At 45.0% G+C, this 17,491-nt stretch overlaps 1 protein-coding gene across 2 annotated transcripts in view; it reads left to right on the top strand.

Annotated features, from left to right (window-relative positions):
* Positions 1-7,086, top strand: part of TCN2 (transcobalamin 2) — a 54,022-nt gene extending 46,936 nt beyond the window's left edge. For both annotated transcript variants that reach the window (XM_075835566.1, XM_075835577.1), the window contains exons 9-10: positions 3,890-3,993; positions 4,490-7,086. In XM_075835566.1, coding sequence (XP_075691681.1) covers positions 3,890-3,993; positions 4,490-4,551 — 166 coding nt within the window. In that variant the 3' untranslated portion in view covers positions 4,552-7,086. The remainder of the gene's footprint in view (positions 1-3,889; positions 3,994-4,489) is intronic.
* The last annotated feature ends 10,405 nt before the right edge of the window (positions 7,087-17,491 follow it).

A 17,491-nucleotide genomic window follows, 5' to 3' on the forward strand; every position in this document is an offset into this window, starting at 1 on the left:
AGATACTTAATGTTAAAGTTATCATCTTCATTATCGGCTACCGCCGGTGTTAGCATTACCCAAAATGTACTGTGCGGATAAAATCCTAAATGTGTGTGGGCGCGTGTGCGTGTGAGCTTGGGAATGTCACATCAAGGTGACTTTAAAGAGGCTCTGTTACCACATTATAAGTGGCCTATCTTCTACATAATATGATCAGCGCTGTAATGTAGATTACAGCAGTGTTTTTTACTTAGAAAAACAATCAATTTTGACAGTTATGACCTATTTTAGCTTTATGCTAATGTGTTTCTTAATGCACAACTGGGCATGTTTTACTTTTTGACCAAGTGTGCGTTGTGGAGAGAAGTGTATGACGCTGACCAATCAGCGTCATACACTTCTCTCCATTCATTTACTCTGCACATAGTCATCTTATTACATCACTATGTGCAGTCACATAAACACACTATAACGTTACTCAAGTGTCCTGACAGTGAATATACATCACCTCCAGCCAGGACGTGATGTCTATTCAGAATCCTGACACTTCTGTAGCATCTGTGTGAGATTTACAGCAAGGCAAACGTAATCTCGTTTTAAATGACAGGATACATCGTAATCTCGCGAGATTACGCTTGCCTTGCTGTAAATCTCAAACAAACGCTACAGATAATGGGGAGAAGTGTATGACGCTGATTGGTCACTGATTGGTCAGCGTCATACACTTCTCTCCACAACGCCCACTTGGTCAAAAAGTAAAACACGCCCAGTTGTCCATTAAGAAACTCATTAGCATAAAGCTAAAATAGGTTATAACTCCAAAAATGATCGTTTTTCTAAATCAAAACCACTGCTGTAATCTACATTACAGCGCCGATCACATTATGTAGAAGATAGGGCATTTATAATGTGGTGACAGAGCGTCTTTAAATTACGTATTATTACAATCGGCCTCGGCGATACAAAATGGACCTTGTCTACGATTGTAACATGATTTCATGTGTTTGGGCCGGAATATTGCTCAATCATATTGTAGAACCGTTTTTCATTGAAGGAAACAAATGCAGAAAATTACTGCAATTTGCTAAGAAACCAAGTGATATCGGCTATTCAATATATTGCTGGAAATGCTTTCCGCAATGTTTGGTACCAGCAGAATGGAGCTCCGGCTCATTTTTCTCTGCGAGCTCGAAATCTTCTGATTGATAATTTTCTTGATCAATGGATTGGTAGAAGAGGCCCGATAGAATGGCCACCCAGATCACCAGATCTGACCCCATTAGACTTTTTTTACTGGGGGTATTTAAAAAGTAAAGTCTATGAGACTAGGATCGCAAACTTAGACGAACTGCGGGAAAGAATAGTGAACATTTCTAGTTCAATCACACCAGATGTTATAAATAACGTTATCGACGCGTTTTACGTTCGCTTAGGACAATGTCAACTTGTTGAAGGACATCAGTTTGAACGTTTGATTTAATACAGTAATTGTTATGTGTGTACTAATACACATAATACATGTCTTCAGTCTTTCTTTGGTTGGCCGGACAACACACACACACACAGCGCAGAGAGGGTTTGGAGTCGTTAAATACCGGGGGAATGACGAACCCCGGGGTCCTTATCTCGGGCTGTGTACACACACACACACACACACATACACACACGCGCGCGCGAACGCACGCACGCACACACACACTCACACACACACACACACAAAAAAGTGAGAGGCAAGGGGACTCACATTAATCTAGCACCCCGATGAGATGTAAATCCGACTTTAACTTTAGCGTTAAATATCTCAGCGAAAAAATCCTATCTCAAAATCGTTTGAAGCATCATTTTTGTATTGAAAAAGAGCTTTCAAATGAGCCCCCCCTGTGCCATTTAAGGTTTTGCTGCCCCCATCCACCCCACCGCCCCCAAGGGGGTGGAGGGTGTTTTTTTTGGCGTTAACTTGTAGATTTTATGACCCCAATAAATCCCACAAAATTTCAACCCTCTACCTCGAGCCATTCAAAAGTTATGAGGGTGTTCCGGAACTTTTGGTGGGCACTGTATAATGTACTGGGAAACAAAGAAAATTCTTTGCGGGTTGAAATTGGAAAAAACTGTGATTCCACCATTGCTTTTTGGGTTTTGATTTTACGGCTTTCACCGTGCGGTAAAAATTATTCTGCGGCTCAATACGTTTACGGTGATACCAAATTTTATATAGGCTTTTTTATGTTTTACTACTTTAAAAAAAAGCAAACTATTTCTTTAAAAAAATTGTTTTGTTTCACCACATTCTTGTTTTGTTTCACCACATTCTGAGAGCCATAACTTTTTTTAATTTTTTCGTCGATGAGGTTTTTTTGTGGGACGAGCTGTAGTATTTTTGGTACATACAATTTTTGATAATTTTTTTTTTCAGAGCGAAGGGGACAAAAAAAACTGCGATTTTGGTGTTTTCATTATTTTGTTTACGGAGATTACCGTGGCAGTTAAATAATGCTATAATGTAGTAGTTCAGACTTTTACGGATGAGGTGATACCAATTTATTTTATTACATTATTTTACAGAAAAAATTATACAAGATTTTTATTTTTTTTGATACTTTAATTATTTTTTTTAATATTACTGAAAACTTTATGAAACTTTTTTTTACACTTTTGTACCAGCGATTTGAAGATGGGCTGTCGGAGGGGGCTCTTGCTAACGGCTAAGATGCCGCTGTTGCTATTGACCGCGCAGGAACAGAGCCATCGTTGTTTCTGGCCGTTAGTCCAGGGTGTCAACTGTAATACAAAGCTGACACCTGCAGCATATGAAGCAGGCTCATCACTTCCAATACTATTGTTCCAACAGTGTATGTGTAAGGGTATGTTCACACGCAAACTCAAAAACATCTGAAAATACGGAGCTGTTTTCAAGGGAAAACAGCTCCTGAGTTTCAGATGTTTTTTAAGCAACTCGCAATTTTCGCTGCATTTTTGGAGCTGTTTTCTATAGAGTCTATGAAAAACGGCTCCAAAAACGCCCCAAGAAGTGACCTGCAAAACAGCCGCGTAAAAAAACGGCCCATCGGAACAGAACGCCATTTTTCCCATTGAAATCAATGGGCAGATGTTTGGAGGCGTTCTGCTTCCGATTTTTCACGCGTTTGCGGCCTGAAAAACGTGCGAAAATAGGCCGTGTGAACATACCCTTATAGTATGCAGAAATGGACCAAGATTAGGTATGAAGGCAACCAGGAATGAGTTTAAGTTGAATTTACCAGAATGGAGCAAGTTTCACCAACAAATTCATTGCAACTTTTGCATACCTACTGTGCAGCAGGTCTTTAGTCTTTTCATAGGTGCCCTTAGTAGCACTATCTGGAGGGCAGCTATTTTGTCTGACTCTATAGCAATGAATGAGCATCTCATTTTATGGATCTCAATGGATTACCAGGCAATTGATTCGGATAATCTAGCCATTGCCTTCTCTAATGGACAGAAAAGGAAAACAACAAATTGGCAACGATTGACAAATCAATCTCTCCCTTAATCTGCGACCTGGGCGTCTATTGATGTGGTGCACATCTCTCGTTTCGCACAAACAACTTTCCAAGTATTGCCAACTACCAAAAAAATACAACGTGGCAGCAGATTGACTTTTCCACAGATATCTATCTGCCTTTGCTCAGTGTCTGTCATGCTCTTGTTTATCGAAAAGGTGCCAACAGTTGGCAGAAAATAGTCTTAATCAGCCTTTTCAGCCGTCTGAAATCTCGAGTGTATGGTCAGCTTAAGAAAAAATCCTAGAATACTCTAAAACTGATATCTGGTTTTAAAGTTGCCTATGTTTTGGTTTAGATTATCGTCTCCCTTATCCCATCAATTGTAAGAACCATATTTCATTGTAATTGATTTCTCCCCTTAGATTTGAAACCAAAAATACATTACATGGACCTTTCCTCACCACAGTGAATAAGGTGGCAGGATACTGGCAGCTTCTGAAGGAGCCAAATATTTCCTTGTTACAAGGTAAGTCCACAGAGTTACTATTGTTAATAGCTTTGCGGAATTAATAAATATATTAATTCAGAAATTAAAATTTTTTTATACTGGAAAAAGTCCAGGAAATATAGTATACTTTCTAGTAGTTTAGACTCCTCACAAACATGAGCACATCTGTTTAAAGCAATGAGTATCCATTGGTTGAGTATCTAAAGAATATGACACCATCAGAACTTTTTGTATCCATAGTTACAGATGCATGGGTAAGGAATTATTGGGCACATAGCTAAAAATGGGTCAAACTAATATAGTTTTGGATGCCCAATAGCCCCTAATCTAATACACTGCTCATAAAGAGGAGGACACTATGGGAGAGCATTTGACATTGAAATACATGGAGGTCTTATGGGTACCCTGGTGTAGGATTCAGTATGTTTTACTTTTCTATATCAGATGATCACGGGTCTGTATTAGTATCTTCATTATCACACTTTGTGTAACTGACATTGTGTTTTTTTTTTAGGTATTGCAGATTACAGGCCAGAGGACGGCGAGACAATCGTCCTGCGACTCGGAACCTTCTGACACAAATAGCTCTAAAGTTCAAGACTACAAGAAAACTTACTATGTTACTATTTGATATAAAACAGAAATGTTTTTTATTCTCTGGATTCTTCACACATTCTAGATTCTCTTCCATATTTGTTAAATCATTTTACTAAAGAACCTTAAATTCATGATTAGTGAAACATCACAGTAATATTTTTGGGAATACATACTTAATGAAGGGTAATTTTAATGAACTGTACTCGGACACAATACTCAGGTCTTTAAAAACATCATTTTTCAGGACTTGGCGTTATCATTTTACTGCGATGCTCAATGGTTGTAAAATGCCTGGAGGTTTTAGAGTGGACTTTTTGAATATGGTGTTGAATATAAAGCACAAAAGGTGTAAAAATCTTCATTGCAGCAATACAATGTAATAAACACTGATGGATTGTCAATTTTAGAACATTTTAGATGCCTTTATTAAAAAGCCTTATACAGCACATTAACCAAGTCAGTGTTGAATACATTTCAATTATAGTTCATATAATTAAGAATTTTTCTTACCTCACATACTAGCGTCTGACCATATCAATGCATTGCACAATTCAACAAAATATAATACAGCTGTACAGGGCCGGCTTTATGCTCGATGATGCCCCACGTGGTACTTTCTGTTTGCACCTCCTCCAGTTGAAGTACTTTCATGCAGTGAACAAATACTAAACCAAACAGTGTCTAATTATAAGCACAATAATATATGGTGCCCAAATAGTGCCATATGTTGGAAGAACTGCTATACGTTGCAGCCACCACCAAACATTGCAAATATTATAGCGCCTAAGTGGCAGTGCCAAACAAAATACCACCATACAATGCTCAAATAATATTAGCATACAAATAACACATACATACATATATAACAGCTGCATACATATAGTGATTTTTTTTTTCAACCAAATAATTTTTTATTTAAACATTTTCTAACATTACAGTAAGGCCTTATTCACACGAGCGTACTGAAAATATGCTTACAGTACGGGACAGTTGTCCAGCAGCGAGGCAGGGACTCCTAGTATCGTACATAACTATGATGCTAGGAGCCCGGCTCCCTGCACTGAGTTCGGTCCGGGACTTCCGGCCGAAATACGTCCGTCCATTACGGACATTAATGTGCTCGTGTGAACCCAGCCTTAGGGCTCTTTGGATCATTGTAATCAATCTCAGACACCTGTGATAATTAGTTTTCCAGGTGTGCCCAATCAAAGGAAAACCACTTAAGAAGGACGTTCCACATTATTAAGCAGGCCACAGGTTTCAAGCAATATGGGAAAGAAAAAGGATCTCTCTGCTGCCGAAAAGCGTGAAATAGTGCAATACCTTGGACAAGTTATGAAAACATTGGATATTTCAAGAAAACGTAAGCATGATCATCGTACTGTGAAAAGATTTGTGGCTGATTCAGAGCACAGACGGGTTCGTTCAGATAAAGGCATAATTAGGAAGGTTTCTGCCAGACAAATTAATAGGATTAGGAGAACAGCTACTAAAATGCCATTGCAAAGTAGCAAATAGTTATTTGAAGCCGCTGGTGCCTCTGGAGTCCCGCGAACCTCAATGTGTAGGATCCTCCAGAGGTTTGCAAGTGTGCATAAAGCTATTATTCGGCCACCCCTAAACAATGCTCACAAGCAGAAACGGTTGCCGTGGGCTCAGAAATACATGAAGACTAATTTTCAAACCGTGTTGTTTACTGATGAGTGCCGTGCAACCCTGGATGGTCCAGATTGATGTAGTAGTGGATGGTTGGTAAATGGCCACCATGTCCCAACAAGGCTGCGACGTCAGCAAGGAGGTGGCGGAGTCATGTTTTGGGCTGGAATCATGGGGAGAGAGCTGGTAGGCCCCTTTAGTGTCCCTGACAGTGTGAAAATGACCTCTGCAAAGTACGTAGAGTTTATGACTGACCACTTTCTTCCGTGGTACAAAAAGAACCGTGCCTTCTGTAGCAAAATTATCTTCATGCATGACAATGCACCATCTCATGCTGCAAAGAATACCTCTGTGTCATTGGCTGCTATGGGCATAAAAGGAGAGAAACTCATGGTGAGGCCCCCATGTTCCCCTGACCTCAACCCTATTGAGAACCTTTGGAGCATCCTCAAGCAAAATATCTATGAGGGTGGGAGGCAGTTCACATCAAAACAGAAGCTCTGGGAGGCTATTCTGACATCCTGCAAAGATATTCAAGCAGAAACTGTCCAAATACTCACAAATTCAATGGATGCAAGAATTGTGAAGGTGATATCAAAGAAGGGGTCCTATCTTAACATGTAACTTGGCCTGCTAAGTTTTTTTTTGATTGAAAAAGCTTTTGATTTCTGTAATTATGACCTCCTGATGCTGCAAATTCAACAAATTACCATTTTAGTTCTGTTTACAACCTTTAAAATGTTTTGATCTCTGTTGTGCATAATAATTTGAAACAGTGAATTTTGAGTTTTTTACTTCTAAAAAAAAAATCTGTTATCATTAGGAGATTTGTTCAATAAAATTCTCATTATACTCCAACGGTTGATGGCTTGAATTATACTGACTGTCATTTGCATCGACTATTTAGGAAAATCAGCGAAAAATAACATTTGCATAATAATTTGGAACGCGGTGTAGAAGAAAAAAATTAAAAATAAAAGGCTCCCATTTTCCCCACCTCCCATAGTATACCCCATGCACATTATCATTTTTTTTCCTCCCCTCCCCCTACCCTGAAAACCATAATTTTTTTTCCCCCTTGGTCAATATCCCCGCATCACCCCACTCCCCTTCCTCCCCCTTATCATTTTATCCAAAATATGTCTTTTCCCTGCTAAGTTTTACTATTTAGGAGATAGACTGTCCATCCAGCTGTGGATGTCCTCAGGCTCAGGCAGGTTTTCAAAAAACTTTGCATTTCCTTCCCATACAATACGTATCTTCGCAGGATACAACATTGAATACTTGATCTGGTTTTGCTGTAATCTTTTTTTGACCAGGATGAATATACTAATTATATTCTGTGTTTCACGTGAGAAGTCCGATTAGATGGCAATCCTCTCTGAATTATACATGAGTGTCCCTTTATCTCTTGCATTCCTGAGTATCCTCTCCCGATCCTCAAACGCCAATAGTTTAAGCAGTATTGGTCTGGAAGGGAACCCCGCTTTTGGAGGACCTGTTGGAATTCTATGGGCCCGTTCAATCATAAAGAAATTTGAAAAAGCGTCCTTATCCAGAACTTGCTGTAACCATTTGGTAATGAAATTCCTGATATTACTGCCCTCTGATTTCTCAGGGAAGCCCAAAAGTCGCAGATTTTTCCTCCTTGCACGATCTTCCATTGACTCTATTTTTTTTAAAAAAATGTCTTTATTTAAATGCTCCATTTCTTGAAAGGATGTATAACTGTTTTTCTCTTTATCTTCCAAAACAAGAATCCTCGTCTCCATTTCACTTACACTTTATTTTATTTTAGAAACATCGTGCCTGATGAATGTTACTTCTTGTTCTAGACATCCCAGCTGCATAGCCATCTCCCCCAATTTTTCATTACATACATTAACCGCTTTTAATATATCTTTTAAAGAGACTTTATCTTCTTCCATGTTTTTATCATATTCGGCCTGTACATCTCCCTTATACAGGGAATTTATAGTTGAGATATTAACTATTTCAGCGTCCATATGGAGGAGTAGACATATCGCTGCCATTGCCTTCAGATCTCCTTGCATATTTTCCAAGTCTCTCAGCTGCACTCATTTAAATTGCTCCCTTTATTACTCCCTCCTCCAGTTTTTCCCGTTTGGGGCATTTTTACCTTTTCCTCTATTCATAGTGGTATTAACAGATTTATCCAAATATAGTTTGAATAAACACAGCTGACTGCCTTAGGTGTTGTAAAATCAAGCACACACCTCTTTATATAGCATACAGCCAAAACAGACACAAGGTGAATTTTTTTAGCAGACGATAATTTCCTTTTCCTTTGTTTTTCAAATGAAATAGATAAATGAGAAGGTAAAATATGCATAAAAAAAAAAAAAGTGCTTCCCTACTCAACGACGGTTCTAAGTACCGTGGCTGCAAATATAGCAGTAGCTGCGATATGGAGCAACATACACTGTGGGTATAGTTGTTCTGTACAGAGGGTATCGCTGTAACTATAAATGTTGATGTGCTAAGCACTGCAGGGCTGTATCTTGTGTCTAGAGGCACCAAATGCTGTGGCTATAACTTGCACTTTCAGCAGGTATGAGGTGGGATAACCCCCCCCCCCCCCCCGACTGGAAGACGAGAGGGGGACCGCAGACGATGCAGAGGACGCAGATGATGAAGAGTGAATCGGAGCAGAATGGGACTTCAAAGAAGCAGTGGCAGAGCAAGTCTTCAAAGAGGCGGGATGGCAGCTAGCAGAGTGGGGCAGAGTGTCACACACTCACATCGAGGGAAAGATTCAGAGGAGGAGGCCAGAGCGAAGCGCCGGAGGCTGCGTCTGACGTCACCGCTCACATGACCGGAAACTCCACCTGCCTGATGCTAATCCTTAGCAAGCTGTACACTAGTGTTGAACCGATGCCGTAGCTGAATCCTCTTTAAGAGACGGTCCTAGCACTTGCTGGACTTCTTGGGCGGCCTAAAGCCTTCTTCACAGCAATTGAACCTCTCTCCATGAAGTTCTTGATGATCCGATAAATGGTTGATTTGGCGAAATCTTACAAGCAGTAATGTCCTTGCCTGTTAAGCCCTTTTGATGCAAAGCAATGATGACTGCACGTGTTTCCTTGGAGGTAACCATGGTTAACAGAAGAAGACAATTATTTCAAGCAACATCCCCCTTTTAAAGCAACCAGTCTGGTCTTATAATTCAATTAGCATGACAGAGTGATATCAGCTGCCTTGTCCTTGTTAACACTTTCTCCTGAGCTAATGAGAAGATCACTGAATTGATGTCAGCAGGTCATTTTGGGGCAGGGCTGAAATGCAGTGGAAATTGTGTTTTTATGACTAAGTTCATTTTCATGGCAAGGAATGACTTGACCATGGGATTACAGAGCTCGCCCCATTTCGAACCCTTTTTGCTTAACCTTCCCTTCAATACTGTCCACCCCCTTTCTTGCTTCCAGGCCTTTTTCCCTCCTCCCATGTCACTCTCCCATCCCCAGTGAGACACAAGAGACAGTGGGTTGGAAAATTTCGGCCACAGCAGCCATTTTATTAACAAATTTACATGAACATAAAACATAACTTTATAAATAACATTACTAGGAAAGGGGAAGTCCTTGGAGCTCCAAAACTTTGGCGCCTAACTGCCCCCTGTATAGCTACTTACCCCCAGGCTCAGAGGCACCTTTCTGCTCCGCAGTTGGCTTGCCAAGTATGTAAAACCACTCCCCGGGACACCACCCAGCAGGAGTCCAAAATACGCCCATATCCATGAGCAATTATGTATTTGTTAGGGACCATACCTCTGATGAATCCCCCACTTCAAATTACCACCAACTCCAAGGACCCCCCTGAATCCACAAAGCCCAAAGGTCAATGCCCACCGCATTCAGATGCACTCCATCACCTAGCCAATACTTCCCTTGGCCATCCTCGAAATCGTAGTGCCGCACAAAAAACCCTCCATTTTTTACCACAAAGCTGGAAACCGCCCGATTAACTTTCACCTGGGCCTTGTTTACGCGCTCTACCGAACGCGCATTTCGCCATACACTCCGCGGCACGATTTCTGACCAAATCATCTTCACATTCGGAAAACAGGACCACAGCCGGAGAAGGTCATACTTGACATCCCGAATCAGTTCTCTAAACGGACGAGTACCCAAGTCGTTACCCCCCACATGAAGGACCAACAAATCAGGCACCCGATCCAACTGCGCATACCGATGAAAATCCGGCAAAACTCGACTCCACACCATGCCGCGCGTGCCCAGCCACCGTATCACCACCGATGACCGTTGGAACCCCAGCTGCCGCCCATTCGGCCGCACATCAGCCCTCAAAGCCCCCCAGTGCACATACGAGTGTCCAATTATCCACACCAGTGCAGGTGAACTATCTGTAATAGAAGAATAACAATGATGTCACCGACCGGAAACAGCACGACAAGACGAGTAATGCAAATCACATAAAATGGAGACGCACGTATGACTTATACCTCCCAGAATCCCACCGACCTATGCGTTTCACCACATCAGGCCCCAACCCCCATGCCGCAGCTTCCCCAATGCGAAAGGAGTGTGGTGAATAAATACACTTATCCAAACCCAACACCTCCAAACACCTACGGAAGACTACTGTAAACTGGCATCGTGACAAGAAGGCACCATCATTATGACATAACAGCGGTCCCACACTACTTCCTCGCAGTGCGGCGTATCGCGCGTAGCATCGCACCGGGCACATCCCTGCCCCTGCCACAGCCCCCAGAACCACCCGCTGACCTTCACCTCTTTGATCCGATTTTGACCGCCTTACCCAGAATTCCACTCTCTCCCCACCTCCTATTACATCCTCCGATTGCAAACCCCCGCTTTCTTCTTGCTAGGGGAAATTAACTCGCCCACTCTTAACGCTCCAAAAAACGCCCATGAAAAAGCCAACTGAAACAATGCTACCTCGTAGCCCGAAAAACACACCCTCCCCAATACTTCACCCAACTGCTCTAAAAGCGCGAAAGAAACCGGGCGACGGCCGTCCGGCCGCTCTGCCCCCTTTTTCCGAAACCCCTTCAAAGCCTGGACTATCAAGAAGTCCTTAGTCAAATCCGCCAACCCCCTTAGTTTAAAACCAAAGGCCAAGGCTGAAATGAAACGATTCACTTTAGACACCGACCAGCCTTCCACTGATACCCATCCCAAAAAACCCAGCAACACCACCACCTGCTCCTCCAATGACCCGACGTCGGGCGAACCTGTTAACCATGACACCCAGTCCTTCCACGCCGCGTCGTACGCCACCCATGTACCAGGTGCTAGAGAGGACTTGATCAAACCTCCTGCTGCTCGCAAACCAAGTCCCAAAGCCATTCCGGGAATGCGACCCCTTCCAGCTCCGCCTCCGGTGCCAACAGCCGAAACCGCTCCCACTGTAGGCGAGAGAGAGAATCCGCGATGTCATTCTGCACCCCCGGAACGTGAACCGCAACAATCCACGCATTAAGTGACAAACAACGCAACACCAGACGCCGCAACAAACTAACCACCGGGGGGGAAGAAGCCGTTACATTATTGATCGCCACCACCACCCCCATATTATCACAGTGGAACCGCACCTTGCAATTACGAAAACGCTCCCCCCAAATTTCAACCGCCACTACAATCGGGAAGAGTTCAAGAAGTACAAGATTACGAACCAGTCCCAAAGATACCCATTCCTCCAGCCACTGCCCCACGCACCATTGTCCTTTACAATAAATACCGAAACCCACACTACCTGCAGCATCCGTAAACAATTCCCATTGCACATTATCCACCACCGGCGAGATCAGTAATGACTTCCCATTATACAAATGTAAAAACTCCTTCCATACTGCCAAGTCATCCCGATGCTCTCGTGTCAACCGCACAAAATGGTGCGGGGCTCTAACCCCCGCCGTTGCTGACGCCAACCTCCTACAAAAAACCCTGCCCATGGGCATTATCCGACAAGCAAAATTAAGTTTCCCTAACAACGACTGCAACTCCCGCAACTGAATCTTATTAAGCCGACCTGCCCTGCTCACTTCCAATCGCAGCGCCTCCAGCTTGTCACTAGGAAGTGGATACTCCATTGCCACTGAATCCAGAGTAATGCCCAGAAAAACTATACAAGTACTGGGACCAACAGTCTTCTCTGGGGATAACGGAACCCCAAACCACTGAGCGACCCACTGGATTGCCCCCAGCAAATTGGCGCACACCCCTGAACCCGCTGGGCCCACACACAGGAAGTCATCTAGATAATGTATGACCGACTCTAACCCTGCCACTTCACGAATTACCAACTCCAGGAACGAACTGAACGCCTCGCAGTACGCGCAAGACACTGAACAACCCATCGGGAGACACCGATCCATATAGTAAGCCCCCTCCCAGTAACACCCTAACAGCCGCTGGCTGCCCGGGTGAACCGGCAAAAGCCTGAAAGCCGCTTCCACGTCGGTCTTCGCCATAAGGGCCCCCGCCCCGTACCGTCGCACCCACTCAACTGCAGCATCGAACGACGTATATACCACCGAGCATAGCTCAGGGGCAATGCCATCGTTAACAGACAACCCCCTTGGATGAGACAAATGATGGATAAGCCGGAATTTATTCTGCTCCTTTTTTGGAACAACCCCTAATGGCGATACTACGAGGTCTTGAACAGGCCGAGACTGGAACGGCCCCGCCATACGCCCTAACCCCACCTCTTTACGCAACTTTTCTGACACTACCTCCGGATAATCCATTGCCGACTTTAAATTCCGTAGGGAAAGGGGAACCGCATGAACCGGGGAAGGGATCACAAAACCAAACTGAAAACCATGCAACAACAACTCGCCCTTTACCCTATCCGGGAACCTATTTAAGTACGGCTCCATCTCTTCCCACCTCACCGGAGTCAGCCCCATGACCCCCACCACTCCCCCCTTTTCCGTTACCTTTTTTAAAGCACTTGGCGGACCCGTGCGAAGTCCCGCCGCAAGAGGAGCAAGAATGCTTGAACTTGCATCCCGCCCCGAACTTGCATTGGCCGTCGTTAAACTGCCAGCACAAAAGCCCGACCTCCCTCCTGTCCCTCCCCCCGATTGTCCCGGTTGACCCGATTGTCCCGAGGGGCCGGCAGCCCCAGCCCCAGCCCCCCCCTTGAAAGGACTGCCCGAACTTAGCGGGGGCCATTACCTTTAACCAGAGCCCAATTTCTTTATTATCCCATCTAATATTGGGACGAACCGCTTTCCTCTGACGAAACTGTTCGTCATACCGCAACCAAGTCTGACCACCATACGAACGGTGCGCCTCACCTATCGCATCCATGTACCCGAAAAGGGCGGAACAATTCTCCGGCGCCTTTTCCCCTATAACACTTGCCAGAATGGCAAACGCCTGTAACCAATTCACAAACGTCTGCGGGATTAAACGATATCGACGCTTCTCCTCCTCCTTTTTACTTTCCCACCTTTTTCCCTTGTCTAAATTACATTTTTCCAACGGAAGAAGCGAGAAGATTTCTACGTATTCATCTTTCCAAATTTTCTCTTTTACTTCCGCCTTTAAATGTGACCCCAACAATCCTTCAAAACAAACGTACACTTCGCCTATTGCTTTATCATCTAACCTCACCCTATCCACATCCTTATCCGTCTGCAGCGCAACCGCCACCCCCCCGACCTCCACCACGGGTACCGTCCTCAGCGGTTGCTCCACTCCCCCGCCCCCCCCGCTGCAGGGACCCACCCTGCGACCGGGGATGTAGCGGGCAATCTACCACCCTCACAACGCGCTAGCAACGCTTTTACACAGTCAAGCAATTCCTGCACATCTCCCCCCCCCTAACCATAGCCATCAAAACACTATTATCGACATCTCTAACTGCCTCCCCTTGGGAACCCCCCCCAACCCCTGGGGATCTAAATAACGCTGGAATGAATGTAACGGTGAGAGTGACTCACCAGACTGCGTGGGCGCTGAGTTCCCACCAGCCGGGGCGACGGGACCCCCACGACGACCATCCTCTATCGGCACATCTCTGTCTTCGCCCTCCTCCGGACATCTCGGGCCTGATGCCGCTCCACTGGCCCTGCAGCCGTATGTACCGTCCTGTACTTCAGCGTTACTGCAGGACGTCAGGGGCCGCTCCAGCCTCCGCTCACGCTCCACTGCTGCCCCCTCCCTCCGCTTCTGCAGCACCACCGACTGTGGCCTGCGTGACCGTCCCGGGACGTCCTCCTGCTGACAGGCGGGCCGCCCGACTGGTGCATCGCCAGATCGGCCCGCCGAAAAACCACTTGATGCTGACCTGGAGACGGGAGGCTGTCCCTCTGGCCTGGGACCCTGCCCTCCTCTCTCCGGAGGGCCCGACCGGCGAACGGGATTCCTCCCGGACCGGGACCTCCGCCCCCTAGCGGCGGGAGCAGAATCCCGGCCCGAAGGGTCCCGCGAGGCGCTCCCAAGCCTGCGTCGAGCCCTTGGCAAATCCTCCGGGCTAAGGCGCTCTGGAGGCCGCACCCGCCGTGACCGCCGGAGGGGGGATATCAATTCCTCTGGTGCTGCCTGCGACCCGGCCGCACTCATACCCGCTGCCTCCTCAACTCCTGCCGACACCTCCTGCTCCGAGGCCGCCGGACCTGTCCTCCCGAGCTCCTCCTCGAGCCAGGCCATGCCCCGTTCCGCTACAGCCTGCCGCACTCGCTCCATCAGGGCCTGAATCACGCCTCAGGTTAGTCCTGTGTGACAAGGCTAACTGCTTTCCTGTGGCGTGAATGGCACGAAACTGTCTCTCACCCTTCCTATATGCCCTCTGTTAACCTCACCCCCTCCCCTCCACCTTCCTCCCCTTGAACTTTTCAACTCATTCCTTCTCCCCTGCAACCCTGGTCATGTTTGCCTCCCCAATCATTACATGATGTGTCCGGCTATTTCTTTACAATTAATTTCAATTCATCTGATCACTCTTCATAACAATCTAGAGTTAATGCAAATTGCCACTATATAAAATGCACAGCAAACTTTGTGAAAACCAAAATTTGTGTCAGTAAGCTCCTGTAGGTGTGATGTGTGGGTGTCCCAATACTTTTGTCCATATAGTGTATGTTCCGCTGAAGAAAGCCATGAAGGTAAGCGACTCAGAAGTTGCCCTGAAAGAGGATTTAAACACTCTAATACTGTCAGCACTATAGCAAAAAGTAATTAACCCCTTCCCGGTTGGGTAGGGGAGTATGGAGCGGGCTCACAGGCTGAGCCCGCTCCATAAGTCCAGTGTGTCAAAACTTCAATGTAAGGCTTCGTTCGCATCTGCATCAGGGTCCCGTTCTGACGTTCCGTTGGAGCTTCCCGTCAGAACGGGACTCTGACTGAAACAAACGGAAACCATAGGTTTCCTTTTCCATCACCATTGATTTCAATGGTGATGGATCCGATGCCAATAGTTTCCGTTCATCTCAGTTGTGCAAGGGTTCCGTCATTTTTATTCCGTCTGGATGCAGCTCATTTAACCCCTCAGATACTACGGTCAAAAGCGAGCACAATATCTAAGTTGTAGAAACGGGGGTAGCCCACAGTGGCGTTGCACCGCGCCACACCTGACGTAAACATAGGGTGCCGATGGCTGTCAAGGCAGCCTGGGGGCCAAGTGATGGCCCCCAGGTCTGCCATCTTTGTACAGTAGGGCTTAATAGGAATATGTCAGAATCATGAAATGCTGCAATACATTAGTATTGCAGTATATTGTGCAAGCGATACAATGATTGCTGGTTCAAGTACCCTAAATAAAGTTTTTTTTAAATATATATATATTATATATACAGTGGAGGAAATAAGTATTTGATCCCTTGCTGATTTTGTAAGTTTGCCCACTGTCAAAGTCATGAACAGTCTAGAATTTTTAGGCTAGGTTAATTTTACCAGTGAGAGATAGATTATATAAAAAAAAAAAAAGAAAGTCACATTGTCAAAATTATATATATTTATTTGCATTGTGCACAGAGAAATAAGTATTTGATCCCCTACCAACCATTAAGAGTTCAGCCTCCTCCAGACCAGTTACACGCTCCAAATCAACTTGGTGCCTGCATTAAAGACAGCTGTCTTACATGGTCACCTGTATAAAAGACTCCTGTCCACAGACTCAATTAATCAGTCTGACTCTAACCTCTACAACATGGGCAAGACCAAAGAGCTTTCTAAGGATGTCAGGGACAAGATCATAGACCTGCACAAGGCTGGAATGGGCTACAAAACCATAAGTAAGACGCTGGGTGAGAAGGAGACAACTGTTGGTGCAATAGTAAGAAAATGGAAGACATACAAAATGACTGTCAATCGACATCGATCTGGGGCTCCATGCAAAATCTCACCTCGTGGGGTATCCTTGATCCTGAGGAAGGTGAGATTTCAGACGAAAACTACACGGGGGGAACTTGTTAATGATCTCAAGGCAGCTGGGACCACAGTCACCAAGAAAACCATTGGTAACACATTACGCCGTAATGGATTAAAATCCTGCAGTGCCCGCAAGGTCCCCCTGCTCAAGAAGGCACATGTACAGGCCCGTCTGAAGTTTGCAAATGAACATCTGGATGATTCTGAGAGTGATTGGGAGAAGGTGCTGTGGTCAGATGAGACTAAAATTGAGCTCTTTGGCATTAACTCAACTCGCCGTGTTTGGAGGAAGAGAAATGCTGCCTATGATCCAAAGAACACCGTCCCAACTGTCAAGCATGGAGGTGGAAACATTATGTTTTGGGGGTGTTTCTCTGCTAAGGGCACAGGACTACTTCACCGCATCAATGGGAGAATGGATGGAGCCATGTACCGTCAAATCCTGAGTGAAAACCTCCTTCCCTCCACCAGGACATTAAAAATGGCTCGTGGCTGGGTCTTCCAGCACGACAATGACCCGAAACATACAGCCAAGGCAACAAAGGAGTGGCTCAAAAAGAAGCACATTAAGGTCATGGAGTGGCCTAACCAGTCTCCAGACCTTAATCCCATCGAAAACTTATGGAGGGAGCTGAAGATCCGAGTTGCCAAGCGACAGCCTCGAAATCTTAATGATTTACAGATGATCTGCAAAGAGGAGTGGGCCAAAATTCCATCTAACATGTGTGCAAACCTCATCATCAACTACAAAAAACATCTGACTGCTGTGCTAAGTTGCCAGCAAGGGTTTTGCCACCAAGTATTAAGTCTTGTTTGCCAAAGGGATCAAATACTTATTTCTCTGTGCACAATGCAAATAAATATATATAATTTTG

This window comes from Rhinoderma darwinii, chromosome 1, assembly GCF_050947455.1.
Source record: "Rhinoderma darwinii isolate aRhiDar2 chromosome 1, aRhiDar2.hap1, whole genome shotgun sequence".
In the NCBI taxonomy this organism is placed as follows: domain Eukaryota; kingdom Metazoa; phylum Chordata; class Amphibia; order Anura; family Rhinodermatidae; genus Rhinoderma; species Rhinoderma darwinii.